This window comes from Catharus ustulatus, chromosome 35 (genome assembly GCF_009819885.2).
Source record: "Catharus ustulatus isolate bCatUst1 chromosome 35, bCatUst1.pri.v2, whole genome shotgun sequence".
NCBI classification, from domain to species: Eukaryota; Metazoa; Chordata; class Aves; order Passeriformes; family Turdidae; genus Catharus; species Catharus ustulatus.
The window spans coordinates 1112967-1139688 of record NC_046255.1 but is presented as its reverse complement, the minus strand read 5'-3'; the positions used below and the strand labels follow the sequence as shown (position 1 = coordinate 1139688).

The window sequence follows — 26722 nt, the reverse complement described above, 5'->3', positions numbered from 1 at the left end:
TGGTGTCACTGGGAGGTCACTGGGAGGTCACTGGGAGGTTACTGGGAGTCACTGGGAGGTCACTGGGAGTTACTGGGAGTGACTGGGAGTCACTGGGGGGGTCACTGGTGTTACTGGGAGTCACTGGGAGGTCACTGGTGTTACTGGGAGTCACTGGGAGTTACTGGGAGGTCACTGGGAGTGACTGGGAGGTCACTGGGAGTTACTGGGAAGTCACTGAAGGGTCACTGGGAGTTACTGGGAGTTACTGGGAAGTCACTGGAGGGTCACTGGTGTTGCTGGGAGTTACTGGGAGGCCACCGGGAGTCACTGGGAGGCCACTGGTGGTCACTGGTGTTACTGGGAGCCACCTGACCGGATATCACGTGACCGGACATCGCGTGACCGGAAGTCACGCACACTCATCCGGAAGTGGGCGGGGCACCCACCGGAAGTTCATCCTCCCCTCACGACCAAGATGGCGGCGCGCCGCGGCTCCTCCAAACCCCGAACCGCGAATCGGCCCCGAGCCTCGAATCGCGACAGGCCCCGGGCCCGCAATCGCGACAAGGCGGACGCGGAGCCCCCGGGCCGCGTGTACGTGCCCGGGGCGGGGCCGCCGCTGGGCCCCGACGAGGAGCTGGTGATGGACGAGGAGGCCTACGTGATGTATCACCGCGCCGGCACCGGTACCGCGGCTGAGGGGACAGCGCGGGGCCCGGCGGGTGCCGAGGGCTGCGGGAGGGAGGGGAGGGGGCTGGGATTACTGGGAGAGCACTGGGAGGGCACTGGTGTTACTGGGAGGGCACTGGGTGGTGACTGGAGTTACTGGGAGGGCTCTGGCGGGATCTGGGGAGGGCTCTGGTGTTACTGGGAGGGCACTGGGAGAGCTCTGGTGTTACTGGGAGGGCACTGGGAGGTGACTGGAGTTACTGGGAGGGCACTGGAGGGCTTTGGGGAGGGCTCTGGTGTTACTGGGAGGGCACTGGGAGAGCTCTGGTGTTACTGGGGGGGCTCTGGAATTACTGGGAGGGTTCTCGAGGGGTCTGGGGAGGGCTCTGGTATTAGTGGGAGGGCACTGGTGTTACTGGGAGAGCACTGGGAGGGCTCTGGTGTTACTGGGAGGGCACTGGTGTTGCTGGGAGGGTACTGGGGGAGCTCTGAAGTTACTGGGAGGGCACTGGAAGGGTCTGGGGAGGACACTGGAGTTACTGGGAGGTGACTGGAGTTACTGGGAGAGCTCTCGAAGGGTCTGGGGAGGACACTGGTGGCACTGGGAGCGCTCTGGAGTTACTGGGAGGGCACTGGTGTTACTGGGAGCGCTCTGGTGTTACTGGGAGGGCACTGGGAGGTGACTGGAGTTACTGGGAGGGCACTGGAGTTACTGGGAGGGCTGTGGGGGGGCACTGGAGTTACTGGGAGGGCTCTGGAGTTACTGGGAGGGCACTGGAGTTACTGGGAGCGCTCTGGAGTTACTGGGAGCGCTCTGGAGTTACTGGGAGGGCACTGGAGTTACTGGGAGCGCTCTGGAGTTACTGGGAGCGCTCTGGAGTTACTGGGAGGGCACTGGAGTTACTGGGAGGGCTCTGCTGTTACTGGGAGGGCACTGGTGTTACTGGGAGAGCACTGGGAGGGCACTGGTGTTACTGGGAGAGCTCTGGGGGGGGTCATGGCTGGGGTCTCTGGGAGGACTTCGGGGTTTTTTGGGTCTGGGGGGGGTTCAGGTGGGATTTTGGGATTCAGGGGGTTTTGGGGAGGGATTTTGGGGTTCAGATGATTTTGGGGAGGGGTCTCGGGGGTCTCTGACCGCCCCTCCCCCCCAGGCTCGCCCTGCCTGAGCTTTGACGTGGTGCGGGACGGGCTGGGGGAGGGGCGGGAGCAGCCCCCGCTCTCGGTGCTGCTCTGTGCGGGGACCCAGGCCGAGACCCCCGGGGCCAACCGGTGAGAGACCCCTCCCCAAATTATCCTGAGACCCCTGGCACCCCCCCAAATTAACCCTGAGACCCCTCCCCAAATTATCCTGAGACCCCAAAATTCATCCTGAGACCCCTGGGACCCCCCCCCAAATCACCCTGGGACCCCCCTCAAACTCATCCTGAGACCCCAAAATTCATCCTGAGACCCCCGGACCCCTCCCCAATTCATCCTGGGACCCCCAGGACTCCTCCAGATTCACCCTGAGACCCCAAAGTTGATCCTGAGACTCCCCCCAAATTCATCCTGAGACCCCTGAGACCTCAAAATTCATCCTGAGACCCCTCCCCAAATCACCCTGAGACCCCCAGGACCCTCCCCAAATCACCCTGAGACCCCTGGGACCTCCCCAAATTCACCCTGAGACCCCCAGGAGCCCCCCAATTTATCCTGAGGGTTTTCCCTTCCTCCCATTTTGGGCTCTCCCCTCCCCCATTTTGGGCTCCCCCAAATTCTCTCCCTCCCCTGAGCCTGGGGAGTTTTTGGGTTGTTTTTGGGGTGCCCCCAGCCCCAATTTTGGGTGTTTTTTCCCTGTTTTTAGGGTGCTGCTGCTGCAGATGCAGAACCTGCACGGGCTGAGGAGGGGCAGTGACAGTGACAATGACAGTGACAATGACAGTGACAGTGATGAGGAGGGGGAGGGGCGGGAGCCGCAGCTGCTGCTCGTCATGGCCCCCCACTACGGGGGGGTCAACAGGCTCAGGGTATGGAGACCCCCAAAAAATACCAAAAATCACCCTGGGGACCCTGAAAATCACCCTGGGAACCCCAAAAATCACCCTGGGAACTCAAAACACCCCGAAAAATCACCCTGGGAACCCCCAAAACCCCCAAAAACCTCACTGGGAATCTCAAAAAAAACCCCAAAACCCTTCTGGGAACCCCAAAAACCTCACTGGGAACTCCAAAAATCAAAAAAATCACCCTGGGAACCCCAAAAACCCAAAAAATTACCCTGGGAACCCCAAAAAACCTCTCTGGGAACCCCAAAAACCTCCAAAATTCATTCTGGGATCTCCAAAAATCACTCTGGGAGCCCCAGAAACATCAAAAATCACCCTGGGAACCCTAAAACCCCCAAAATTCACCCTGGGAACCCCAAAAATAAAAAAATATCACCCAGGCAACCCTAAAATCCCCCAAAAATCACCATAGGAACCCCAAAAAAACACCCTGGCAACCCCAAAAACCCAAAAAATCACCCTGGGAATCCCAAAAACTCCTAAAAATCACCCTGGGAACCCTAAAAAACCCAAAATATCACCCTGGGAACCCCAAAATCCCCTCTGGGAGCCCCAAAAATCACCCTGGGAACCCCAAAAACCCCATAAAATCACCCTGGGAACCCCAAAAACCCCATAAAATCACCCTGGGAACCCAAAACCCAAAAAATTCACCCTGGGAACCCCAAAAACTCCAAAAATTGCCCTGGGAACCCCAAAAATCCCCATGGGAACCCCAAAAACTTCATAAAATCACCCTGGGAACCCCAAAAAATCACCTCTGGGAACCCCAAAATATTGAAAATCATCCTGGGAAGCCCAAAAACCCCAAAAATTCACCCCTAAAACCCCAAATCTCTGTCCTGAGACCCTCCCAGCCCCCCCCCAATTAAACCTGGGACCCCCTAAATCCCTTTTGGGCGCCCCCAAACCCCTCCCTCACCCCCTTTAATTAATTTTTGACATTTTTAATTATTTAAATTTTAATTTTCCCGTGTCCCCTCCCCACAGGTGACGACCCTTGGGGGGTCCCCGATCGCGGCCGTGTGGTCGGAGCGGGGCCAGGTGGAGGTGCTGGGGCTGGGGAGGGCCCTGGGGGTTCTGGCAGGGGAATTTGGGGAGGGGGATTCGGGGAGGGGGCCCAGGACCGTCCAGCAGGGAGCACTGCCCGAGCTCGCCTCCTTCAGCGGCCACTTGGACGAGGGGTTCGGGCTGGACTGGAGCCCCCAGACCCCAGGTGAGGATTTGGGGGGAAATTTGGGGGAAATGTGGGGGGAAAATGGTGGAAACCATGAGGGGAAAAAAGAGCGGGAAACGTGAGGGGACAAAATGGCGGCAACCGTGAGGGGAGAAAACAGCGGGAAAGGTGAGGGGGAAATGGAAATATGAGGGGAAAAAAGAGAGGGAAATGTGAGGGGAAAAGGTAGAAAATGTGAGGGGAAAAAATGGGAAATGTGAGGGGAAAAAATGGTGGAAACTATGAGGGGAGAAAAAGGCGGGAAAACGTGAGGGAAGAAAAGAGCGGGAAACGTGAGGGGACAAAATGGCGGAAACTGTGAGGAGACAAAATGGCGGAAACCATGAAGGGAGAAAAGAGCGGGAAATGTGAGGGGGAAAATGGAAATGTGAGGGGAAAAAGAGAGGAAGGTGAGGGGAAAAGAATGGGAAATGTGAGGGGATAAAATTGTGGAAAATGTGAGGGGAGAAAAGAGAGGAAAACGTGAGGGGAGAAAATGGAAATGTGAGGGGAAAAAAGAGAGGAAATGTGAGGGGAAAAGGAGAGGAAGGTGAGGGGGAAAGAGTGGGAAATGTGAGGGGAGAAAATTGTGGAAATAGGAGAGGAGAAAAAGGCAGGAAAACGTGAGGGAAGAAAATGGCAGAACTGTGAGGGGACAAAATGGCGGAAAATGTGAGGGGAGAAAAAGAGCAGGAAACGTGAGGGGACAAAATGGAAATATGAGAGGAAATGTGAGAGGAAAAGGAGAAGAATGTGAGGGGAAAAGAGCAGGAAATGTGAGGGGAGAACATGGAGGGAAATGTGAGGGGACAAAATGGCGGAAACCGTGAGGGAGAAAAAAGAGCGGGAAATGTGAGGGGGAAAATGGGGAAAAATGAGGGGGAAAAGGAGAGAAAATGTGAAGGGAAAAAGGAGAGGAAGGTGAGGGGGAAAGGGTGGGAAATGTGAGGGGAGAAAAGAGCAGCAAACGTGGGGGGAGAAAATGGCAGAGCACTGCAGGTGAAAAGCGAGAGATAAAAAAGGTGAAACCATGAGGAGAGAAGGGCACTGCTGGAGGAGTCCTGGGAAGATTTTGGGGAGATCTTTGGGGGTCAGCTGGGGAATTGGGGATTTTGGAGATTGATTTGGGTGAAATTTGGGATGTTTTGGGGTCGTTCCCCTCTCCCCCCTCAGGCCGGCTGCTCTCCGGGGACGTGCGGGGCCGCATCCATCGCTGGGAGCCGCGCGAGGGCGGCTGGGCCGTGGACCAGAGGCCTCTGCTGGGCCATGAGGGCAGCGTGGAGGACATCCAGTGGTCACCCAGCGAGGCCTCGGTGAGGGACGGGGACAGTGAGGGTCTGGGGTGGGACAGGGACAGCAGGGTCTGGGGTGGGGCAGGGACAGAGCCAGCAGGGCCTGGGGTGGGGTCAGTGACTGCCCCAGGCTCAGCTCCTCCTTCCTCCCTTCTCTTCCTCCTTTCCTCATTTCCTTCTCTCCTTTCTTCTTTCCTTTTTTCTTTTTCTTTACTTCCTCCCTTCCCCATTTCCTTCTTTCCTCCCTTTCTCCCTTCCCCATTTCCTTCTCTCCTTTTTCTCCTTCCTTTTCCTTTCTTTCTTTACTTCCTTCCTCCCTCTCTCCCTCTCTTCCTTCCTCCCTTCTTTCCTTCGTCTCTTCTTTCCTCCCTTTCCCATTTTCTTCCCACCTTTTTTCTCTCCTTCCTTCTTTCCTTTTTTCTTTCTTTCTTTACTTCCTCCCTTCCTGATTTCCTTCCTCCCTTCATTCCTCCCTCCTTTCCTCATTTCCTTCTCTCCTTCCTTCTTTCCTTCCTTCCTTCCTCCCTCCCTTCCTTCCTCCCTTCTCTCCTCCCTTCCTCATTTCCTTCCCTCCTTCTTTCTTTTTTTCCTTCTTTCCTTTTTTCTTTTTATTTACTTCCTCCTTTCCCCATTTCCTTCTCTCCTTCCTCCCTCCCTCCTTCTTTTCTTCCTTCTCTCCTTCCTTCCTTCTCTTCTTCCTTCTTTCCTTCTTTTCTTCTTCCTTTCTTTCTTCCCCTCCTTCCTTCCTTTTCCCTTCCCCATTTCCTTCCCTTTTTTCTCTCCTTCCTTCTTCCCTTCTTTTCTTCTTCCTTTCTTTACTTCTTCCCTCCCTTCCCTCCTTCCCTCTTTCCTTTCTCTCCTTCCTTCTTTCCTTCCTCCCTTCTCTCCTCCCTTCCTCATTTCCTTCCCTTCTTCTTTCTCTTCTTCCTTTTTTCTTTCTTTTTTTACTTCCTTCCTTCCTCATTTCCTTCTCTCCTCCCTTCTCTCCTTTCTTTTTTTTTTTCTTTTTTTCTTTACTTCCTCCCTTCCTCATTTCCTTCCTCCTTTCCTTCTCTCCTTCCTCCCTTCCTCATTTCCTTCCCTCCTCCTTTCTCTTCTTCTTTCCTTCTTTTGTTCTTTCTTTCTTTCTTTACTTCCTCCCTTCCTTCCTTCCTTTTCTCCTCCCTTCCTCATTTCCTTCTCTCCTTCCTGCTTTCCTTCTTTTCTTCTTTCTTTACTTCCTCCCTTCCTCATTTCCATGCTTCCTTCCTCCCTCTTTCCTTCCTCTCTTCTCCCTTCCTCATTTCCTTCCCTCCTTCCTTCTTTCCTTCTTTTTTTTTTTTCTTTCCTTCCTTCCTCATTTCTTTCCCTCCTTGTTTCTGTACTTCTTTCTTTCCTTTTCTCCTTTCTTTACTTCCTTCCCTCCTTCTTTCTCTCCTTCTTTTCTTCTTCCTTTCTTTCTTTACTTCTCTTCCTTCCTTCATTCCCTCCTTCCTCCCTCCTTTCCTCCCTTCATCATTTCCTTCCTTCCTTCTGTTCTTCCTTCCTCCCTTCCTCATTTCCTTCCTTCCTTCCTTCCTTCCTTTCTCCTTTCCCCATTTCCTTCCCTCATTCTTTCTCTCCTTCCTTCTTTCTTTCTTTACTTCCTTCCTTCCTTCTGTTCTTCCTTGTTTCCTTCTTTTCTTCTTCCTTCCTTTCCTCCCTTCCTGCCTTCTTTCCTCCCTTTTTCTCTTCTTCCTTCTTTCCTTCTTTCCCTTCCTTCCCTCCCTCCCTCCCTCATTTCCCTCCTTTCCCCTCCCCCCCAGGTGTTCATCTCGTGCTCCTCGGACGCCTCCCTGCGTGTGTGGGACGTTCGTGCCCCTCCCCCCCGGGCGTGCCAGCTCTCGGTGCCCTCGGCGCACGACGGCGACGTCAACGTCATCGCCTGGAGCCGGCGCGACGCGGCCGCGCTGCTCAGCGGGGGTGATGATGGCACCCTCAGGCTCTGGGACCTGCGCAGTGTCAGGGTGAGCCCCCAGAGTGAGGCTGGGATCCCCAGGGGGACACAGGGACCTTCAGGGTGAGACTGGGATCCCCAGGGGGACACAGGGACACCCAGGGGGACACAGGGACCCCCAGGGGGACACAGGGACACCCAGGGGGACACAGGGACCCCAAACAGAGGGTGAGGGACCCCCAGAGTGAGCCTGAGACCCCCAGGGGGAAACAGGGACCCCAAACTGAGGGTGAGGGACCCCCAGAATGACACAGGGACCCCCAAACTGAGCCTGAGACCCCCAGAGGGACACAGGAACACCCAGGGTGAGCAGGGACCCCAAACTGAGCCTGAGACCCCCTGAGTGACCCAGGGACCCCCAGGGGGAAACACAGGGACACCCAGGGGGAAACACAGGGACACCCAGAGTGAGCCTGAGACCCCCAGGGGAACACAGGGACCTCCAGGGGGAGCAGGGACCCCAAACTGAGGGTGAGACCCCCAGGGGAACACAGGGACCCCAAACTGAGCCTGAGGGACCCCCAGGGGAAGCAGGGACCCCCAGAGGGACTGAGGGACCCCAAACTGAGGGAGGGACCCCCAGAGTGACACAGGGACCCCAAAGGGGAGCCTGAGACCCCCCAGGGTGAGCCACAGGGACCCCAAACTGAGTGTGAGGGACCCTCAGAGTGACACAGGGACCCCCAGAGGGACATAGGGACCCCAAACTGAGTGTGAGGGACCCCCAAACCGAGCCTGAGGGACCTCCAGAGGGAGCAGGGACCCCCAGGGTGACACAGAGACCCCCAGAGTGAGCCTGAGGGACCCCCAGGGGGACACAGAGACCCCCAGAGGGATACAGGGACCCCCCCAGGGTGACACAGGGACCCCAGACTGAGTGTGAGACCCCCCCAGGGGGACACAGAGACCCCCAGGGGGAGCCTGAGGACCCCCAGAGTGACACAAGGATCCCAAACTGAGTGTGAGGGACCCCCCCAGAGGGAAACACAGGGACCCCCAGAGTGACACAGGGACCCTCAGGGTGACACAGGGACACCCAGAGTGACCCTGTGACCCCAAACTGAGTGTGAGGGACCCCCCCAGGGTGACACAGAGACCCTCCCCAGGGTGAGCGGGGACCCCCAGAGTGACACAGAGACCCCCCCAGAGTGACCAAGGGACATGCAACAGCCTGAGGGACCCCCAGAGTGACACAGGGACGCCAAACTGAGCCTGAGACCCCAGGATGATGCAGGGACCCCCAGGGGGAAACACAAGGACCCCCAAAGTGACACAGGGACCCCCAGGGGGACACAGGGACCCCAAACTGAGTGTGAGGGACCCCCAGAGTGACACAGGGACCCCTAAACCAAGCCTGAGACTCCCAGGGGGACACAGAGACTTCAAACTGAGCCTGAGGGACCCCCAGAAGGAGCAGGAACCCCCAGAGTGACACAGGGACCCCAAACTGAGTTTGAGGGACCCCAGGGGGACACAGAGACCCCAGAGTGACACAGAGACCCCAGACTGAGTGTGAGGGACCCTCAGAGTGAGCCACAGGGACCCCAGAGTGACACAGGGACCCCCAGGGGGACACAGAGACCCCCAGAATGACTCTGAGACCCCAGACTGATCCTGAGAGACCCCCAGAGTGACCCAGGGACCCCAAAACTGAACCTGAGGGACCCCCAAAGTGACTCAGGGACACCCCAGAAATCCCCCAGACCCCCCCCCACCAACCCCCTCCCCATTTTCCCCCCCCCCAGACGAGCTCCTCGTGCGTTGCCACCTTCAAGCAGCACCGGGGCCCCATCACGTCGGTGCAGTGGCACCCGGGCGAGAGCGGCGTCCTGGCGGCCGCGGGCGAGGACGACCTGGTCACCCAGTGGGACCTGGGCGTGGAAAAGGACCCTGAGGGGGAGGGGGAGGGCTCTGGGGAGGGGGAGGGGCTGGCAGGGCTGCCCCCCCAGCTGCTGTTCATGCACCAGGGAGAGAGGGAGGTGAAGGAGCTGCACTGGCACCCGCAGTGCCCGGGGCTGCTGCTGTGCACGGGCAGGGAGGGCATCGCCGCCTTCCGCACCATCAGCGTGTGACACAGGGAAAATGGGGGGAGAACACCTGGAATTGGGGTGAGAACAGCTGGAATTGGGGTCAGGACACCCAAAATTGGGGTGGGAATTGGGGAGGGAACCCCTGGGGCTGCTGCTGTGCACGGGCAGGGAGGGCATCGCCGCCTTCCGCACCATCAGCGTGTGACAGCCTGAAATTGGGGTGAAAAAACCCAAAATTGGGGTGAGAACAGCTGGAATTGGGGTCAGGACACCCAGAATTGGGGGGAAAAAAACTGGAATTGGGGTCAGGACACCCAAAATTGGGGTCAGGACACCCAAAATTTGGGTCAGGACACCCAAAACTGGGGTGAAAACAGCCAGAATTGGGGTCAGGACACCCAAAATTTGGGTGAAAAAACCTGGAATTGGGGAGGGAACCCCTGGGAATGTGCCCAGGGTGCTGCTGTGCACAGGCAGGGAGGGCATTGCACATCATCAGTGTGTGATTGGGGTGAAAAAACCCCAAAATTGAGGTCAGGACACCCAAAATTGGGGTCAGGACACCCAAAATTGGGATGAAAACAGCTGAAATTGGGGTGAAAACACCCAAAATTGGGATGAAACCAGCCAGAATTTCCCTCCATTCCAGGGCCCCCGTCCTCAAAATCAGGGGGGTTTTATCCCCAAATTCAGGGAGGTTTTGTCCCCAAGTTCCAGGGGGATGCTCCCCCAACATCCAAACGAGACTTTGCAAAAACTACCACAAAAATCGGTTTTATTTTTATGGTTAAAATAAAAAATATAACGGAATTATTTATTTCAGGGAAAACCCTCACATGCATGCAGTCACGTGACGAGTAAAAGCGCGGTAAACATCACGTGATGAGGGAGTCACGCGGTGTCGTCACGTGATGAGTAAAAGCGCGGTAAACATCACGTGACGAGGGAATATCGCGCCGCAGTCATGTGACCAAAAGCGCGGGAAAAGGCATCACGTGGCGAGGGTCACGTGAGGTCGGCGCGCCACGTGAGCGCGGTGCAGGCCAGGGCGCCCCCTGGCGGCGCGCGGCAGAGCAGCAGCGCTTTGCGCACGCTCGTGCCCAGGCGCGCGGCCGCGAGCAGCGCCCCCAGCGGCTGCGGGGCGGAACTGCAGGGACACAGCGCGACCGCGCCTGCGTGGAACTGCGAGGGGGGGCCTGGAAAAAAGGGGAGGGGGAGAAAGAGAGACCCCCGCGGGGGGGTGAAAAATGGTGGGGAGGGGGAGAGAGAGACCCCCCTAACAGGGGTGGCGAGGGGGATAGAGACCCCCACCCAGGAGGGGAGTGGGATAGGAGACCCCAGGGGGAGTTGGAGACCCTCCAGGAGGGGTTGGAAATGGTGGGGAGGGGGATGGCAAACTGGGGCGGTGTCAGGGATAATGGGGAGGGGTCTGGGACCCTGTGAAGGGTTGTTAGGAATAATGGGGAGGGGGGTGAGACATACCCAGAAATGGACAGGAATAATGGGGAGGGGTCTACAACCCCTGAGAGGGGGTCAGGGATAATGGGGAGGGGTCTGGGACCCTCTGAGGGGTTGTTAGGAATAATGGGGAGGGGTCTCGAACCCCTTGGAAGGGGTTAGGGATATTTGGAAGGGGGCTGGAACCCTCAGGAGGACCGAAATAATGGGGAGGGGGCTGTGAACCTTTAGGAGGTTATTAGGAATAATGGGGAGGGGGATCAGGGATACCCAGAGGTCGTCAGGAATAATGGGGAGGGGTCTCGAACCCCTGGGAGGGGGTCAGGGATATTTGGAAGGGAGCTGGGACCCTGAGGGGAGGGTCAGGAATATTTGAGGAGGGGTCTGAGGGTGCCCAGGGGGAGCCCCCACCCCATTTCCCCCCCCCTTACCGGGGTACACCAGGAAGTCGCCCCCGAATTTCCCGCCCGGGGTGAGGTGCAGGCCCCTCCCCCACAGCTCCCGGAACACGCGGAAGCGCCGTTCGCTGGGGGGGGAGGGCTCTGAGGGGGGAGGGGAGGGGTCAGTGCGGGTCTGACCCCCTCCCCAATTCACCCCTCCCCCCAAACTCGCCCCTCCCCCACCTGCCGGGGTCTCCTCGGGCTCCGCTTCAGCCTCGTCAACCTGAGGGGGGAGGGGCGGCTCAGGGAGGGGGTCTCGGTGCTCCCCATCCCCCAGCCCTGCCCCTCCCCCCGGTACCGCCTCCACGGTGGCTCCGCCGCTCTCCCGCAGCGCCCGCGCCTCCTCCGGCCGGAGCTGTAGCGGCAGCCGCGGCCCCGCCGCCCCCGCTCGGCCCCGCCTCTGGGGGGTCCCGACCAGCGCTCCCCACACGCGCTGCCGCTCCCGCAGCGCCCGCGCCGCGCGCGGAGACCAGAGCAGGAACCGCCCGCGCTGCCGCCGCACCCGCGGCAGCTCCGCGGGGGAACCCGGGGGGGTCCCGGGGGTCTCTGAGCCCTCCTCGCTCCCGCAGACCCCCGGGACCCCCTCAGGCCCCGCCGCCATTTTGGCCCCGCCTTTCCGGAAGCGGCTCAGCGTGCCGCCGGAAGTGGCTCAGCGTGCCGCCGGAAGTGGTGCAGTGAGTCCCGGCGGGTTTAAAGCGGCGATGCCGTGTGGGTCCCACCAGAGCCGGTACAGGGCAATGGAGGGGGGCCCAGGACCTTTTAAGAGCGACTTCTCAGGGCTGAGCGGCTTAAAGGACAGAGCCCTTTTAAATGCCGCCATTGTGGGCCCTCACCGGACTTAAAGGGCCAGACCCCTTTAAAGCTCCCTCCCGGTGGTTTAAAACCCCCTTAAAGGGACAGACTCCTTTAAACCACCCCCTCCGGTGGGTTAAAACCCCCTTAAAGGGCCAGACCCACTTTAAACCACCCCCTCTGGTGGGTTAAAACCCCTTAAAGGGCCAAACTTCTTTAAACTCCTCCCTCCGGTGGGTTAAAATCCCCTTAAAGGGCCAGACCTCATTTAAAGCCCTCCTCTGGTGGGTTAAAACCCCCTTAAAGGGCCAGACCTCATTTAAAGCCCCTTTCCGGTGGGTTAAAACCCCCTTAAAGGGCCAACCCCCTTAAAAATACATCCCCCTCTTGCCTTAAAGGGCCAGACACCTCTTAACACGCCCGCACCCCCTCTTAAAGGGCCAGACCCCTTTAAGGTGGCTCCGGACCCCGCTCTTTAAGCCTCAAACCCCCCAAAATCGATACCTGAAGGATCTGCGTGGCCCCGCCCACAAGGGGGCGGAGTTGAGGTTTAACCACGCCCACAAGGAGGTTAAGTAGGCGTGGTCTGGTTGTGGGCGGGGTTTGTTCAGGCCACGCCCCCTCCGCCCCCGCCCGGAGCCGCGGAGCCGCGCAGGGGCCTCGGGGGGGGCCCGGGGGGGTTTCGGGGGGTCCCGGGAGGTTTTTTGGGGGTCCCGGGAGGTTTTGGGGGGCTCGGGGAGGGTCCCCAGGAGCAGCCATGAACCGGGAGGAGCTCACGTACCTGTCCGTGCTGCTGGGCTCCATCCCCGTGGGCTTCGTGCTCAAGGATCGCGGTGAGGGGGGGATTTGGGGGGATTTTGGGGGGGTCCTGAGGGGGTTTGGGGGGTCCTGAGGGATTTTCGGGGGGTCCTGAGGGGTTTTGGGGGGAGCTTGGAGGGGTTTGGAGGGTGCTGGGGGGGATTTGGGGGGTCCTGCGGGGGATTTGAGGGTTCCTCAGGGGGATTTGGGGGGTCCTGAGGGGGTTTGGGGGGGTTTTGAGGGGGATTTGGGGGGTCCTGAGGGGGATTTGGGGGGTCCCGAGGGATTTTGGGGGGTCCTGAGAAGGATTTGGGGGGTCCTCAGGGGGTTTGGGTGGAGCTTGGAGGGGTTTTTGGGGGGGGATCCTGTTGATTCTTGAGGATCCAGGGGGAATTTTCAAGATTTTCGGGGATTGCCTGGAAGGATTTGGGGTACCCAGGATATTTCTGGGATATTTTGGGGTACCCAGGGTATTTTAGGGTACCCAGGGTATTTTTGGGGTCTGACCCCAGGATGTTTTGGGGCGCCCCAGGGTATGTTTGGGATATTTTGGGGATTTTTTTGGGGTACCCCAGGATATTTTTGAGATGTGTTTGGGGTACTCAGGATGTTTTTGGGGTACCCAGGATATTTCTAAAATATTTTTAGGATATTTTTGGAATGTTTCAGGGTACCCCAGAATATTTCTGGGATATTTTAGAGTACCTCAGGATATTTTTTGGGTATTTTGGGGTACCCCAAGATATTTTTGGGATGTGTTTAGGTTACCCCAGGATATTTTGGGGTACCAGGGATGTGTCTGGGATCTGACCCAGGGATGTTTTGAGGTACCCAGGATATTTTGGGGTACCCCAGGATATTTCTGAGATATTTTTGGGTTACCTCAGGATATTTTTTGGAATGTTTCAGGGTATTCTCTGATATTTTTTGGGTACCCCAGGATATTTTTTTTGATATTTTGGGTTACCCCAAGATATGTTTGGGATATTTTAGGGTACCCAGGATATGTTTGGGATATTTTTGGGATATTTTGGGGTACCCCAGGATATTTTTGGGGTGCTTTAGGGTACCAGGGATGTGTTTGGGGTCTGACCCAGGGATGTTTTGAGGTACCCAGGATATTTTGGGGTACCCCAGGATATGTTTGGGGTATTTTGGGGTACCCCAGGATATTTCTGTGATATTTTGGGGGTACCCCAGGATATTGCTATGATATTTTTGGGGTACCCCAGGATATTTCTATGATATTTTTGGGGTACCCCAGGATATTGCTATGATATTTTGGGGTACCCCAGGATATTTTTTAGATATTTTGGGTTACCCCAAGATATTTTTGGGATATTTTTGGGGTACCCCAGGATATATTTGAGATATGTTTGGGATATTTTGGGGTACCCCAGGATATGTTTGGGATATTTTTGGGATACCCCAGGATATGTTTGGGATATGTTTGGGATATTTTAGGGTACCCCAAGATATTTCAGGCTCTGACCCCCCCTCCCCTCCCCCCCAGGCCCCCGCTGCCGGCAGCTCGGGGGGGCGGCGCTGGGGGCGGGGCTGGCTCTGCTCACCTGCGGCCCCCACGTGCTGCACTCGCTGGGCACCGTGCTGGGCACCTGGGCCATCCTCGGCCTCCTGCCCAGGTGGGTCCGGGCCCCAAATCATCTGGGGGGGGTTCTTGATTCATTTGGGGTGTCCCTGATTCATTTTGGGGTGTCCCTGAGTCATTTGGGGGGGTCCTTAATTCAATTTGAGTGGTCTCAGATTCATTTTGGGGTGTCCCAGGTTCATTTTAGGGGGTCTCAGGTTTATTCTGGGGGGTCCCTGATTAATTTTGGGGGGTCCTTTACTCATTTTAGGAGGTCTCAGATTCATTCTGGGGGTCCTTGATTCATTTTGGGGGGTCCCTGATTCATTTGGGGAGTCCCTGAGTCATTTGGGGGGGGTCCTTGATTCATTTTGGGGGTCTCAGATTCATTTAGGGGGGCCCTGATTCATTTTAGGAGGTCTCAGATTCATTCTGGGGGTCCTTGATTCATTTTGGGGGGTCCCTCATTTATTTTGGGGGGTCCTTGATTCATTTTGGGGGGACCCTGATTCATTCTGGGGGTTTAAGATTCATTCTGGGGAGTCCCTGATTCATCTGGGGGGTCCCTCATTTATTTTGGGGTGTCCTTGATTCATCTGGGGGGTCCCTGATTCATTTTGGGGGGGCCCTGATTCATTCTGGGGATCTTTGATTCATTTGGGGGGTCCTGATTAATTTAGGGGGGGTTCCCTGACTCATTTTGGGGGTCTCTCACTCATTTGGGGGGGGTCCCAGGTTCACTTTGGGGGTCCTTGATTAGTTTTGGGATGTCCTTGACTCATTTTGAGGGGGCCCTGACTCATTTTGGGGAGACCCTGACCCATCCTGGGGAATCCTTGATTCATTTTAGGCTCCCTGATTAATTTTGGGGGGTCCTTGATTCATTTTAGGAGGTCTCAGATTCATTCTGGGGGGCCCTGATTCATTTGGGGGGATTCCAGATTCATTTTGGGGAATCTCTGATTGATTTTTGGGGTCCCTGACTCATTTTGGGGGGGGTCCCTGACTCATTCTGGGGGGCCCTGACTCATTTTGGGGCATTCCTGATTAATTTTTGGGGTCCTTGATTCATTTTGAGGAATCTCTGCCTCATTCTGGGGAGTCCCTGATTCAATTTGGGGGTCCCAGGTTCATTTTAGGGGGCTCTAACCCCTGGTTTGGGAGGATTTTGGAGGCCACAGAGCCCTGGGTTGGGGTCCCTGACTCATTTGAGGGGGTCCCTAATTTATTTTTGGGGTCCTTGATTCATTTTGGGGGTCCCTGACTCATTTTGGGGGTTCCCAGCTCAATTTTGGGGGTCCCTGAATCATTTTGGGGAGACCCTGATTTCATTTTGAGGGTTCCCTGACTCATTTTAGGGGGACCCTGACTCATTTTGGGGTGTCCCTGATTAATTTTGGGGGTCCTTGATTAATTTTAGAGGTCTCTGATTGATTTTGGGGAGACCCTGATTCATTTTGAGGGTTCTCTGACTCATTTTGGGGTGTCCTTGATTCATTTTGGGGTTCCCAGTTCCATTTTAAGGAATCCCAGGTGAATTTTAGGGGATCTCAAATAAATTTTGAGGCTTCCTGAAACCATTTAGGGGGTTCCTGACCCATTTGGGGGCTCCCAATTTCCATTTTGAGGTGTCCTTGATTCATTTTGGGGTGTCCTTGATTCATTTTGGGGGTTCCTGAAACAATTTTGGGGCTCTCAATTCCATTTTTGTGGATCCCAACCCATTTCCCCTCCCCCCTCCTGGCAAATTTTGGGGCTCCTTACAACACCAGAGCTCGTTATTGCTTAATTAACACAAGGGTAACGAGCTGGGGGAGGGGTGAAGTCTCACTGGGACACCCCAAAAATTCAGAGGGGGGGGTCTGAGACATTTTGGGACCCCCCAAAAATGCTGGGGGGGAATTTGAGGGGGGGTCCAGGACATTTTGGGACCCCCCAAATTCTCAATGGTGGGAGGATTTTGGGTGGCTGGGGATGGTTTTAAAGGTCAGGGCAGGTTTTTGGGGTGCCCTAAATTGATTGGGGACCCTCCCCCAGGTACTGTGGGGGTGCCACCCTGGCCTGGGCCTTCGGGTACCTCCTGTTCTTCAGAACCCCCTGGGTCTGGGGGCTGCCTGAGCCCCCTCCCTACGCCAATGCCCTGCAGCTCCTCATCACCCTCAAGGTACTGGGGGGGATTTGGGGGGGGTCCTGGGGGGATTTTGGGGGTCCTGGGGAATTTTGGAGGGATTTGGGGGGGTCCTGGAGGAATTTTGGGGGTCCTGGGGAATTTTGGAGGGATTTGGGGGGGTCCTGGAGGAATTTTGGGGGGTTTTGAGGGGATTTGGGGGGTCCTGGGGGGATTTTGGGGGGCTTTGAGGGGATTTGGGGGAGATTTTGGGTGGTCCTGGGAGGTTTTTTGGGGTGTCCTGGGGGGTTTTGAGGGGATTTTGGGGGGTCCTGAGGGGATTTTGAGGGGATTTTGAGGGGATTTTAGGAGGTCTTGTGGGAATTTTGGAAAATTCTGGGGGGATTTATGAGGTCCTGGGGGGATTTTGGGGGTCCTGGGGGGATTTTGGGGGGTTTTGAGGGGATTTGGGGGGGTCCTGGGGGGTTCTTGAGGGGATTTTGGGGGGTCCTGGGGGGTTTTGAGGGGATTTTGGGGGGTCTTGTGGGAATTTTGGAAAATTCTGGGGGGATTTATGAGGTCCTGGGGGGATTTTGGGGGGTCTTGAGGGGATTTTGGGGGGTCCTGGGGAGGTTTTCAGGATGTCCTGGGGAGATTTTGGGGGGTCCTGGGGGAATTTGGGGGCTCCTGAGGGGTTCAGGGGTGATTTTTGGGGTTCTGGGGTGATTTTTGGGGTGATTTTGGGGGGTACTTGGGGATTTTGGGGATCTTTGAGGGTTCTGGGATTATTTTTGGGGATTCAGGGGTGATTTTGGGGGGGTTCTGGGATTTTTGGGGGGGTTTAGGGGTGACTTTGGGGGGTCCAGGGGTCATCTAGGGGGGTTCTGGGATTTTTTGGGGGGTCTTGGGAGGATTTTGGAGGGTTCTGGGATTATTTTTGAGGGTTCAAGGGTGCGTTCTGGGGTTTCTTGGGTGATTTTGGGGGGTTCTAGGATTTTTTTGGGGGTTCAGGGGGTGATTTTGGGGGGTTCAGGGGAGATTTGGGGGGGTTTTGGGGTGACTTTGGGGGGTCCAGTGGTCATTTGGGGTGGTTCTGGAATTATTTTTGGACGGTTTTGGTTGTTGAGGTGTGATTTTGGGGATTCTGGGATTATTTTTGGGGGTTCTGGGGATGATTTTGGGGGGTTTTGGGGTGATTTTGGGGAATTTTTTTGGGGATCCCTGAATGCAATGGGCGGATCACTGGCGGGCCAGCAGGGGGCGCTAAGCGCCTCTAGGGGGCGTGGCTTCGGGCACACCGCACCCATATATGGAAAAGGAGGCGTGGCCTCACTTAGCCCCGCCCCCAGATGGTCAGCCTGGCCTGTGACGCGCAAGAGCTGCGGGAGGCGGGGCTAAAGGGGGTGACGTCAGAGGAGACGCGGCTGATGATTGGCTCGCTGCGGCGCGTGCCCAGTTTGATTGACATCCTGTGCTACAGCTACTGTTACCTGGGGCTGCTGACAGGTGGGCGGGGCCTGAGGGGGGCGGGGCCTAAAGGGGCGGGGCCAAAGCCCTCGGGATTTTGGGGGAATTTTGGGAGGGAATTTTGGGGGAATTCTGGGGGCATCCCTGATGGAATTTTGAGGGGATTTTTGAGATTTCCAGAGATAATTTTGGGGGAATTCTGGGGGCCTCCCTGATGAAATTTTGGGAGATTCCAGAGAGGATTTTGGGGGAATTCTGGGGGGGCTCCCTGATGGAATTTTGAGGGGATTTTTGAGTTTTCCAGAGAGGATTTTGGGACAATTCTAGAATGGTTCCTGGGAGGATTTTGCGGACATTCTGTGGGGCTCCCTGATGGAATTTTGGAAGGTTCCTGAAATGATTTTTGGGGGAATTCTGGGGGGCTCCCTGAGAGGATTTTGGGGACATTCTGGGGGGCTCCCTGATGGAATTTTGGAAGGTTCCTGAAATGATTTTTGGGGGAATTCCTGGGGACTCCCTGAGATGATTTTGGAAGGTTCCTGAAATGATTTTTGGGGGAATTCTGGGGAGCTCCCTGAGATGATTTTGGGGACATTCTGTGGGGCTCCCTAATGGAATTTTGGAAGGTTCCTGAGATGATTTTGGGTGAATTTTGTGGGGCTCCCTGAGATGATTTTGGGGGAATTCCTGGTGGCTCCCTGAGATGATTTTGGAAGGTTCCTGAGATGATTTTTGGGGGAATTCTGGGGGCTCCCTGATGGAATTTTGGAAGGTTCCTGAGATGATTTTGGGTGAATTCTTGGGGGACTCCCTGAGATGATTTTGGCAAAATTCTTGTGAGCTCCCTGAAGGAATCTCAGAGAGATTTTAACAGAATTTATGAAGAATTTTGGACAATCCCAGAGCAAAATTTTAACGATTTACACCCAGATTCCTCTGTTTCCTCTCTAAACTCGTGTCCCCCGCTCTCCCCAGGTCCCTTTTACCGCCTGGGCACTCACCTGGACTGGGTGTGGGGTCCCCCCGCGCCGCCCGCGCTGCGCCGGCTCCTGTCCCACGTGCGCTGGGCGCCGCTGCTGGGAGCGCTGGGGGTGCTGGTGAGCCGGGCCTGGCCCGCCCAGGCCGTGCTGGAGCCGCAGTTCCTGGCCCGGCCCTGGCTGGCCAGGCTGGCTCACATGGTGCCCGTGTTCCTGGCCCTGCGCCTGCGCCTCTACGTGGGATGGCTCTGCGCCGAGGGCGGCTGCGTGGCCGCGGGGCTGGGGGCGTACCCCAGATCTGCCAGGGCCAGGCCAGGGCAGGGACCCACAGTGCAGTGGGAGCGCCCCAAAACGTGAGTGACATTGGGGTACAGGGACACTGGGGACATTGGGGTACAGGGATATGGGGTCCAGGGACATGGGATACAGGGGTTTTGGGGCTGGGGGCTGTACCCCAAAAGTGCCAGGGCCAGGCCAGGGCAGGGACCCACAGTGCAATGGGAGCGCCACAAAACGTGAGTGACATTGGGGACACTGGGGTTTTGGGGTTGGGGGCTGTACCCCAAAAGTGCCAGGGCCAGGCCGGGCCAGGGGCCTACGGTGCAATGGGAGTGCCCCAAAACGTGAGTGACACTGGGGACATTGGGGTACAGGGACACTGGGGTTTTGGGGCTGGGGGCTGTACGCCAAATCTGCCAGGGCCAGGCCGGGACAGGGACCAACAGAGCAGTGGGAGCGCCCCAAAATGTGAGTGACACTGGGGGCATTGGGGTACAGGGACAGTGGGTTACAGGGATATTGGGGTACAGGGACATTGGGGACATTGGGGTACAGGGACATTGGGGACATTGGGGTACAGGGATGTTGGGGTTTTGGGGCTGGGGGCTGTGCCCCAAAAGTGCCAGGGCCAGGCTGGGGCAGGGACCTACAGTGCAGTGGGAGCGCCACAAAATGTGAGTGACATTGGGGACATGGGGTACAGGGACATTGGGGTTTTGGGGCTGGGGGCTGTACCCCAAAAGTGCCAGGGCCAGGCCGGGGCAGGGACCAACAGTGCAGTGGGAGCACCCTAAAACGTGAGTGACACTGGGGATGTGGGGTACAGGGATGTTGGGGTACAGGGACACTGGGGTACAGGGACATTGGGGTACAGGGACGTTGGGGTTTTGGGGCTGGGGGCTGTACCCCAAAAGTGCCAGGGCCAGGCCGGGGCAGGGACCCACAGAGCAGTGGGAGTGCCCCAAAACGTGAGTGACACTGGGGATATTGGGGTACAGGGACATTGGGGTACAGGGATACTGGGGTACAGGGACATTGGGGTACAGGGGTTTGGGGTTTTGGGGCTGTACCCCAAAATTGCTCAGGCCAGGGGCCCACGGAGCAGTGGGAGCGCCCCAAAATGTGAGCATGGGGACTTTGGGGACATTGGGGTACAGGCACTGTGGGGTACAGGGACACTGGGGATATTGGGGTACAGGGACATTGGGGTACAGGGACACTGGGGTGCAGAGATGTTGGGGTTTTGGGGCTGGGGGCTGTACCCCAAATCTGCCAGGGCCAGGCCAGGGCAGGGACCTACAGTGCAATGGGAGCACCCTAAAACGTGAGTGACACTGGGGACACTGGGGACATTGGGGTACAGGGACTTTGAACACTGGGGACATTGGGGACATTGGGGTACAGGGACATTGGGGTACAGGGGCTGGGGGTTGTACCCCAAATCTGCCAGGGCCAGGCCGGGGCAGGGACCCACGGTGCGGTGGGAGCGCCACAAAATGTGAGTGACATTGGGGACATTGGGGTACATGGACATTGGGGTACAGGGACATTGGGGTACAGGGACATTGGGGACATTGGGGTTTTGGGGCTGGGGGCTGTACCCCAAATCTGCCAGGGCCAGGCCAGGGCAGGGACCTACAGTGCAATGGGAGCACCCTAAAACGTGAGTGACACTGGGGACACTGGGGACATTGGGGTACAGGGACTTTGAACACTGGGGACATTGGGGACATTGGGGTACAGGGACATTGGGGTACAGGGGCTGGGGGTTGTACCCCAAATCTGCCAGGGCCAGGCCGGGGCAGGGACCCACGGTGCGGTGGGAGCGCCACAAAATGTGAGTGACATTGGGGACATTGGGGTACATGGACATTGGGGTACAGGGACATTGGGGTACAGGGACATTGGGGACATTGGGGTTTTGGGGCTGGGGGCTGTACCCCAAATCTGCCAGGGCCAGGCCAGGGCAGGGACCCACGGTGAAGTGGGAGCGCCCCAAAACGTGAGTGACACTGGGGACATTGGGGACATTGGGGTACAGGGACATTGGGGACATTGGGGTACAGGGACACTGGGGACACTGGGGTATAGGGTTTTGGGGTACAGGGACATTCGGGTTTTGGGGCTGGGCATCCCTGTGTCCCATTTTGGGGCTCTCTAGGTGTCTCAGTGTCACCTGTGTGTCACCTGTGTGTCACCTGTGTGTCCCAAAATTTCTCCAAAAAAATCTCAAAAATTCCCCAAAAATTTCTCAAAAATTCCCCAAAAATATCTCAAAAATTCCTCAAAAATGTCTCAAAAATTTCCCCAAAATTCTCAGAAATTCCCTGATTTTCCCCTGTGTGTCCCTGAGGGTCCCACCTGTGTCTCACCTATGTCTCACCTGTGTGTCCCAAAAAAAATCTCAAAAATTCTCCAAAAAATTCTCAAAAATTCCCCAAAAATATCTCAAAAATTCCTCAAAAATTCCCTAAAAAATCCCTAAAAAAATCTATAAAATTCCCCAAAAAATTCCCAAAAAAATCTCAAAAATTCCTCAAAAATGTCTCAAAAATTACTCAAAAATTCCCAAAAAAAATCCTGAAAAATTCCCTGATTTTCCCCTGTGTCCCTCCTGTGTCAGGTGTGCTGAGCTGCCCCCACAGCAGTGGGATTTCGAGTCTCCCAAAAAAATCTACAAAAATTCACCCAAAATTTCCTAAAAAGTCCCTTAAAAAATCTAAAAAATTCCCCCAAAAATTAAAAAAAAAATCTGAAAAACTCCCCAAAAAATTACTCAAAAATTCCCAAAAAATGTCTCAAAAATTCCCCAAAAAATCTCAAAAATTACTCAAAAATTTCCTAAAAAATCCCTGAAAAAATCTAAAAAATTCGCGAAACAATCTCAAAAATTTCCCAGATAATGTCTCAAAAATTTCTCAAAAATTCCCCAAAAAATCCTCAAAAATTTCTCAAAAATTCCCCAAAAATGCTCAAAAATTCCCCGAAAAATCTCAAAAATTCCTCAAAAATTTCTCAAAAAATCCCTAAAAAAATCTATAAAATTCCCCCAAAAATTTCCCAAAAAAATATCAAAAATTCCTCAAAAATGTCTCAAAAATTCCCAAAAAAAATCTCAAAAATTCCCCAAAAATGTCTCAAAAATTCCCCAAAAATGTCTCAAAAATTCCCCAAAAATGTCTCAAAAATTCCCCAAAAAATCTCAAAAATTCCCCAAAAAAATCTCAAAAATTCCCCAAAAATGTCTCAAAAATTCCCCTAAAAATTCTCAAAAATTCCCTAAAAAATCCCTAAAAAAATCTAAAAAATTCCCCAAAAAATCTCAAAAATTCCCAAAAAAAGTCTCAAAAATTACTCAAAAATTCCCAAAAAAAATCCTGATAAATCCCCTGATTTTCCCCTGTGTCCCCCCCCTGTCCCAGGTGTGCTGAGCTGCCCCCAGAGCTCTGGGATTTCGAGTCCATCCGCACCGTGGATCCCTGGGGCACCGAGGTCGGCCGGCGCTTCCGGGGGGGGCTGAGGCGCTGGAACATGACGGTGCAGTGGTGGCTGGCGGCCTACGTGCACCGCAGGGGGCCCCGCCACTACCCCCTGCTCAGGTACTGGGAGCACTGGGAGCACTGGGAGGGGCACTGGGAGCACTGGGAGGGGCACTGGGAGCACTGGGGGGTACTGGGAGGGGCACTGGGAGGGGCACTGGGAGCACTGGGAGCACTGGGAGGGGCACTGGGAGGCACTGGGAGGGGCACTGGGAGCACTGGGAGCACTGGGAGGGGCACTGGGAGCACTGGGAGGGTGATTGGGGGCACTGGGAGGCACTGGGAGGGTGATTGGGGGCACTGGGAGGGGCACTGGGAGCACTGGGAGGGGCACTGGGAGCACTGGGAGGGGCACTGGGAGCACTGGGAGGGTGATTGGTGGTCTACGTGCACTGCAGGGGGCCCCCCGAGTACCCCCTGCTCAGGTACTGGGAGCACTGGGAGCACTGGGAGGGACTGGGAGGGACTGGGAGGGTGATTGGGAGCACCAGGAGGGTGATTGGGAGCACTGGAAGGGGCACTGGGAGCACTGGGAGGGTGGCTGGTGGTCTACATGCACCGCAGGGGGCCCCGCCACTACCCCCTGCTCAGGTACTGGGAGCACTGGGAGGGACTGGGGGGTACTGGGAGCACTGGGAGGGTGATTGGGAGCACTGGGAGGGGCACTGGGAGCACTGGGAGGGGCACTGGGAGCACTGGGAGGGGCACTGGGGGGCACTGGGAGGGTGATTGGGAGCACTGGGAGGGTGATTGGGAGCACTGGGAGGGTGATTGGGGGCACTGGAAGGGGCACTGGGAGGCACTGGGAGGGGCACTGGGAGCACTGGGAGGGGCACTGGGAGCACTGGGAGGGGCACTGGGAGCGCTGGGAGGGGCACTGGGAGCACTGGGAGGGTGATTGGGAGCACTGGGAGGGGCACTGGGAGCACTGGGAGGGTGATTGGGGGCACTGGGAGGGGCACTGGGAGCACTGGGAAGAGCACTGGGAGCACTGGGAGGGACTGGGAGCACTGTGAGGGTGGCTCGTGGTCTACATGTACCGCAGGGGGCCCCGCCAGTACCCCCTGCTCAGGTACTGGGAGCACTGGGAGCACTGGGAGGGGCACTGGGAGCGCTGGGAGGGGCACTGGGAGCACTGGGAGGGGCACTGGGAGCACTGGGAGGGTGATTGGGAGCACTGGGAGGGGCACTGGGAGGGACTGGGAGCACTGGGAGGGTGATTGGGAGCACTGGAAGGGGCACTGGGAGCACTGGGAGGGGCACTGGGAGCACTGGGAGGGGCACTGGGAGCACTGGGAGGGACACTGGGAGCACTGGGAGGGGCACTGGGAGCAATGGGAGCACTGGGAGGGTGATTGGTGGTCTACGTGCACTGCAGGGGGCCCCGCCAGTACCCCCTGCTCAGGTACTGGGAGCACTGGAAGGGGCACTGGGAGCACTGGGAGGGGCACTGGGAGCACTGGGAGGGTGGTTGGGGGCACTGGGAGGGGCACTGGGAGCACTGGGAGGGTGATTGGTGGCCTACATGCACCGCAGGGGGCCCCGCCACTACCCCCTGCTCAGGTACTGGGAGCACTGGGAGGGGCACTGGGAGCACTAGGAGGGGCACTGGGAGCACTGGGAGGGGCACTGGGAGGGACTGGGGAGCACTGGAAGGGGCACTGGGAGCACTGGGAGCACTGGGAGGGGCACTGGGAGCACTGGAAGGGGCACTGGGAGCACTGGGAGGGACTGGGGAGCACTGGGAGGGTGATTGGGAGCAGTGGGAGGGGCACTGGGAGCACTGGGAGGGGCACTGGGAGGGACACTGGGAGGCACTGGGAGCACTGGGAGGGTGGCTGGTGGCCTACGTGCACCGCAGGGGGCCCCGCCAGTACCCTCTGCTCAGGTACTGGGAGCACTGGGAGGGACTGGGAGGGACTGGGGGGTACTGGGAGGGGCACTGGGAGCACTGGGAGGGGCACTGGGAGCACTGGGAGGGGCACTGGGAGCACTGGGAGGGACTGGGGAGCACTGGGAGGGTGATTGGGAGCACTGGAAGGGGCACTGGGAGCAATGGGAGGGTGATTGGGGGCACTGGGAGGGGCACTGGGAATACTGGGAGAAAGATTAAAGAGATTTGGGCACCAGGGGATGAGTTTTAGTGGGTGTAGATTGAATTTTGGGGGTGTAAAACTGAGCTTTGGGTGCTTAGGCTGGACTTTGAGGGGCACAAACTGAATTCTGGGTATGCAAAGTGAACTTTATGGGTGACAAACTGAATTTTGGGTGTGAAAAGTGAACTTTATGGGTCATAAACTGAATTTTGGGTGTGTAAATTGAGCTTTCTGGGTCACAAACCGAATCTTGGGTACGTAAATTGAGCTTTATGGATCCCAAACTGAATTCTGGGCGTGTAAATCGATCTTTCTGGATCCCAAACTGAATTTTAACTGCATAAACCGAACTTTGTGCCTGCACAAATGACATTTCAGTTCCTCCACGCTCCATCCTAATGCCCATAACCCCCATTTTAACACCCCCACATAAAACCTCGCTGGGTTTCCTCTCCCACCTCTCCACCCTAAACACATTTTCTCTTTTTTTTTTTCCACACAAACCCAGGAACGCCTGGACCATGCTGGCCTCAGCTTACTGGCACGGCCTGCACGGGGGGCAGCACTTGGCCTTCCTCACCGTGCCGCTCTGGCTGGCGGCCGAGGCGGCGGCCGAGGCGGCTCTGGGCCGACATTTCGGCGTTCCCCTGGAGCAGCTGGGAGGATGGAAAGGCTCCTTGCTGAGGGGAGGGCAGTGGTTCCTCAAGATGAGGGCGTTCGAGTACCTGAGCATGGGGTTTGTGTTGAGAGAAGCGGCGGCCACGCTGCGCTTCTGGGCCTCGGTGCATTTCTGCCTCCATCTTGTGCCGCTCCTCATCCTCATGGCGGCCGCCGCCTCAGGGAAAATGGCGGCCGAAGGGCGGGAAAAAGGGCGGGAAAAGGGGCGGGGAAAAGGGCGGGAAAAGGAGCGTGAGGGAGAGGAGGAGGAGGGGGGGGAGGAAGGGGGAGCGGGGGATGCGCAGGTGAGGAGGAGGAGGAGGAACCCCCGTGAGGGTGAGGGAGATGGGAATCCTAAAATTCAAGAGGGTGGCGAGCCCTTAAATCCTAAAATTCAAGAGAAGGGAGACGCCCTAAATCCTAAAATTCAGGAGGGTGGTGAGCCATTAAATCCTAAAATTCAAGAGAAGAGAGACACCCTAAATCCTAAAATTCAGGAGGGTGGGGAGCCATTAAATCCTAAATTTCAGGAGGGTGGTGAGCCATTAAATCCTATAATTCAAGAGAAGGGAGATGCTCTAAATCCTAAATTTCAGGAGGGTGGGGAGCCCCTAAATCCTAAAATTCAAGAGAAGGGAGACGCCCTAAATCCTGAATTTCAGGAGGGTAGGGATCCCCTGACCCCCAAAACAGAGGAGAGGGAGGAACCCCAATAAGCAGAACTTGGGGGGATATCAAATTTTGGGGTGAGGAGGAGGAGGAAGGACCCCAAAACTCAGGTCAAGGGGGAGGGATCCCAATGGAAAATGGGGGGAAAGGCCCTGAACCCCAAAATCCAGAAGGGAGGGGCTCTGATAGCCCCAAATCAGGGGGACCCCCAGGGGAGGAAGAGGAGGAACCCCAAAAAAAACAGAATTTGGGGGGTGCTGGGGGGCTGCGGGCACCCCCCAGAGGGGCTTTTTTTAGGGGGGTGGGAGTGGGGGGCTCTGTTTTTGGAAATTGAGAACTTAATAAAAGCCTTGAATTACATCCCCGGTGTGTTTGGTGTGTGTGGGGACCCCAAAACTGACTGAGACCACCCCAAAACTGACCCTTAAACACCCAAGATTGACTCAAATACATCTAAAATGGAGCCGAATATCAAAAATGGATCCAAATTCGCCTTAACTGACCTGATCCTGCAGGATGCCCGAGGCCCTGAGGTGAATCTTTTGAGGAAAATGGCGCAAATCCTGGAATGAACTCGGGCCAGGAGTTCCCAGATATTTTGATGGTTTTTTTAGGGTTATTTTGGGGGGTACCGAGGGGGTTTGGG

General features: G+C 56.4%; 3 protein-coding genes across 3 annotated transcripts; 2 read left to right on the top strand and 1 right to left on the bottom strand.

Annotated features, from left to right (window-relative positions):
• Positions 1-436: 436 nt before the first annotated feature.
• On the top strand, positions 437-10019 carry GRWD1 (glutamate rich WD repeat containing 1). Its single transcript, XM_033084061.2, has 8 exons — positions 437-668; positions 1803-1920; positions 2495-2657; positions 3687-3912; positions 5086-5225; positions 6989-7189; positions 8925-9214; positions 9378-10019. The coding sequence occupies exons 1-8, from the start codon at positions 458-460 to the stop codon at positions 9412-9414; spliced, it is 1386 nt and encodes a 461-aa protein (XP_032939952.1). The 5' UTR covers positions 437-457; the 3' UTR covers positions 9415-10019.
• TSEN34 (tRNA splicing endonuclease subunit 34) lies at positions 9968-11767 on the bottom strand. Its single transcript, XM_033084062.2, has 4 exons — positions 11406-11767; positions 11291-11330; positions 11099-11209; positions 9968-10405 (listed from the first exon to the last, which is right to left on the bottom strand). Exons 1-4 carry the CDS (start codon positions 11706-11708, stop codon positions 10215-10217), a joined length of 645 nt encoding a protein of 214 aa, XP_032939953.1. The 5' UTR covers positions 11709-11767; the 3' UTR covers positions 9968-10214.
• Positions 11768-12594: 827 nt separating this feature from the next.
• Positions 12595-26648, top strand: MBOAT7 (membrane bound O-acyltransferase domain containing 7). Its single transcript, XM_033084032.2, has 8 exons — positions 12595-12732; positions 14211-14340; positions 16323-16449; positions 17742-17898; positions 18835-19189; positions 22538-22714; positions 25259-25712; positions 26514-26648. The coding sequence occupies exons 1-8, from the start codon at positions 12657-12659 to the stop codon at positions 26646-26648; spliced, it is 1611 nt and encodes a 536-aa protein (XP_032939923.1). The 5' UTR covers positions 12595-12656.
• The last annotated feature ends 74 nt before the right edge of the window (positions 26649-26722 follow it).

Coding starts and splice junctions, on each gene's coding strand:
- GRWD1 (XM_033084061.2), top strand. CDS start 458: ATGGCGGCGCGCCGCGGCTCCTCCAAACCCCGAACCGCGAATCGGCCC. Junction 2,658..3,686: donor GGGGGGTCAACAGGCTCAGG/GTATGGAGACCC, acceptor CCCTCCCCACAG/GTGACGACCCTTGGGGGGTC. Junction 7,190..8,924: donor GGGACCTGCGCAGTGTCAGG/GTGAGCCCCCAG, acceptor CCCCCCCCCCAG/ACGAGCTCCTCGTGCGTTGC.
- TSEN34 (XM_033084062.2), bottom strand. CDS start 11,708: ATGGCGGCGGGGCCTGAGGGGGTCCCGGGGGTCTGCGGGAGCGAGGAG. Junction 11,331..11,405: donor GCGGAGCCACCGTGGAGGCG/GTACCGGGGGGA, acceptor CTCCCCCCTCAG/GTTGACGAGGCTGAAGCGGA. Junction 11,210..11,290: donor GCCCGAGGAGACCCCGGCAG/GTGGGGGAGGGG, acceptor CTCCCCCCTCAG/AGCCCTCCCCCCCCAGCGAA.
- MBOAT7 (XM_033084032.2), top strand. CDS start 12,657: ATGAACCGGGAGGAGCTCACGTACCTGTCCGTGCTGCTGGGCTCCATC. Junction 17,899..18,834: donor TTACCTGGGGCTGCTGACAG/GTGGGCGGGGCC, acceptor CGCTCTCCCCAG/GTCCCTTTTACCGCCTGGGC. Junction 22,715..25,258: donor CGCCACTACCCCCTGCTCAG/GTACTGGGAGCA, acceptor ACACAAACCCAG/GAACGCCTGGACCATGCTGG.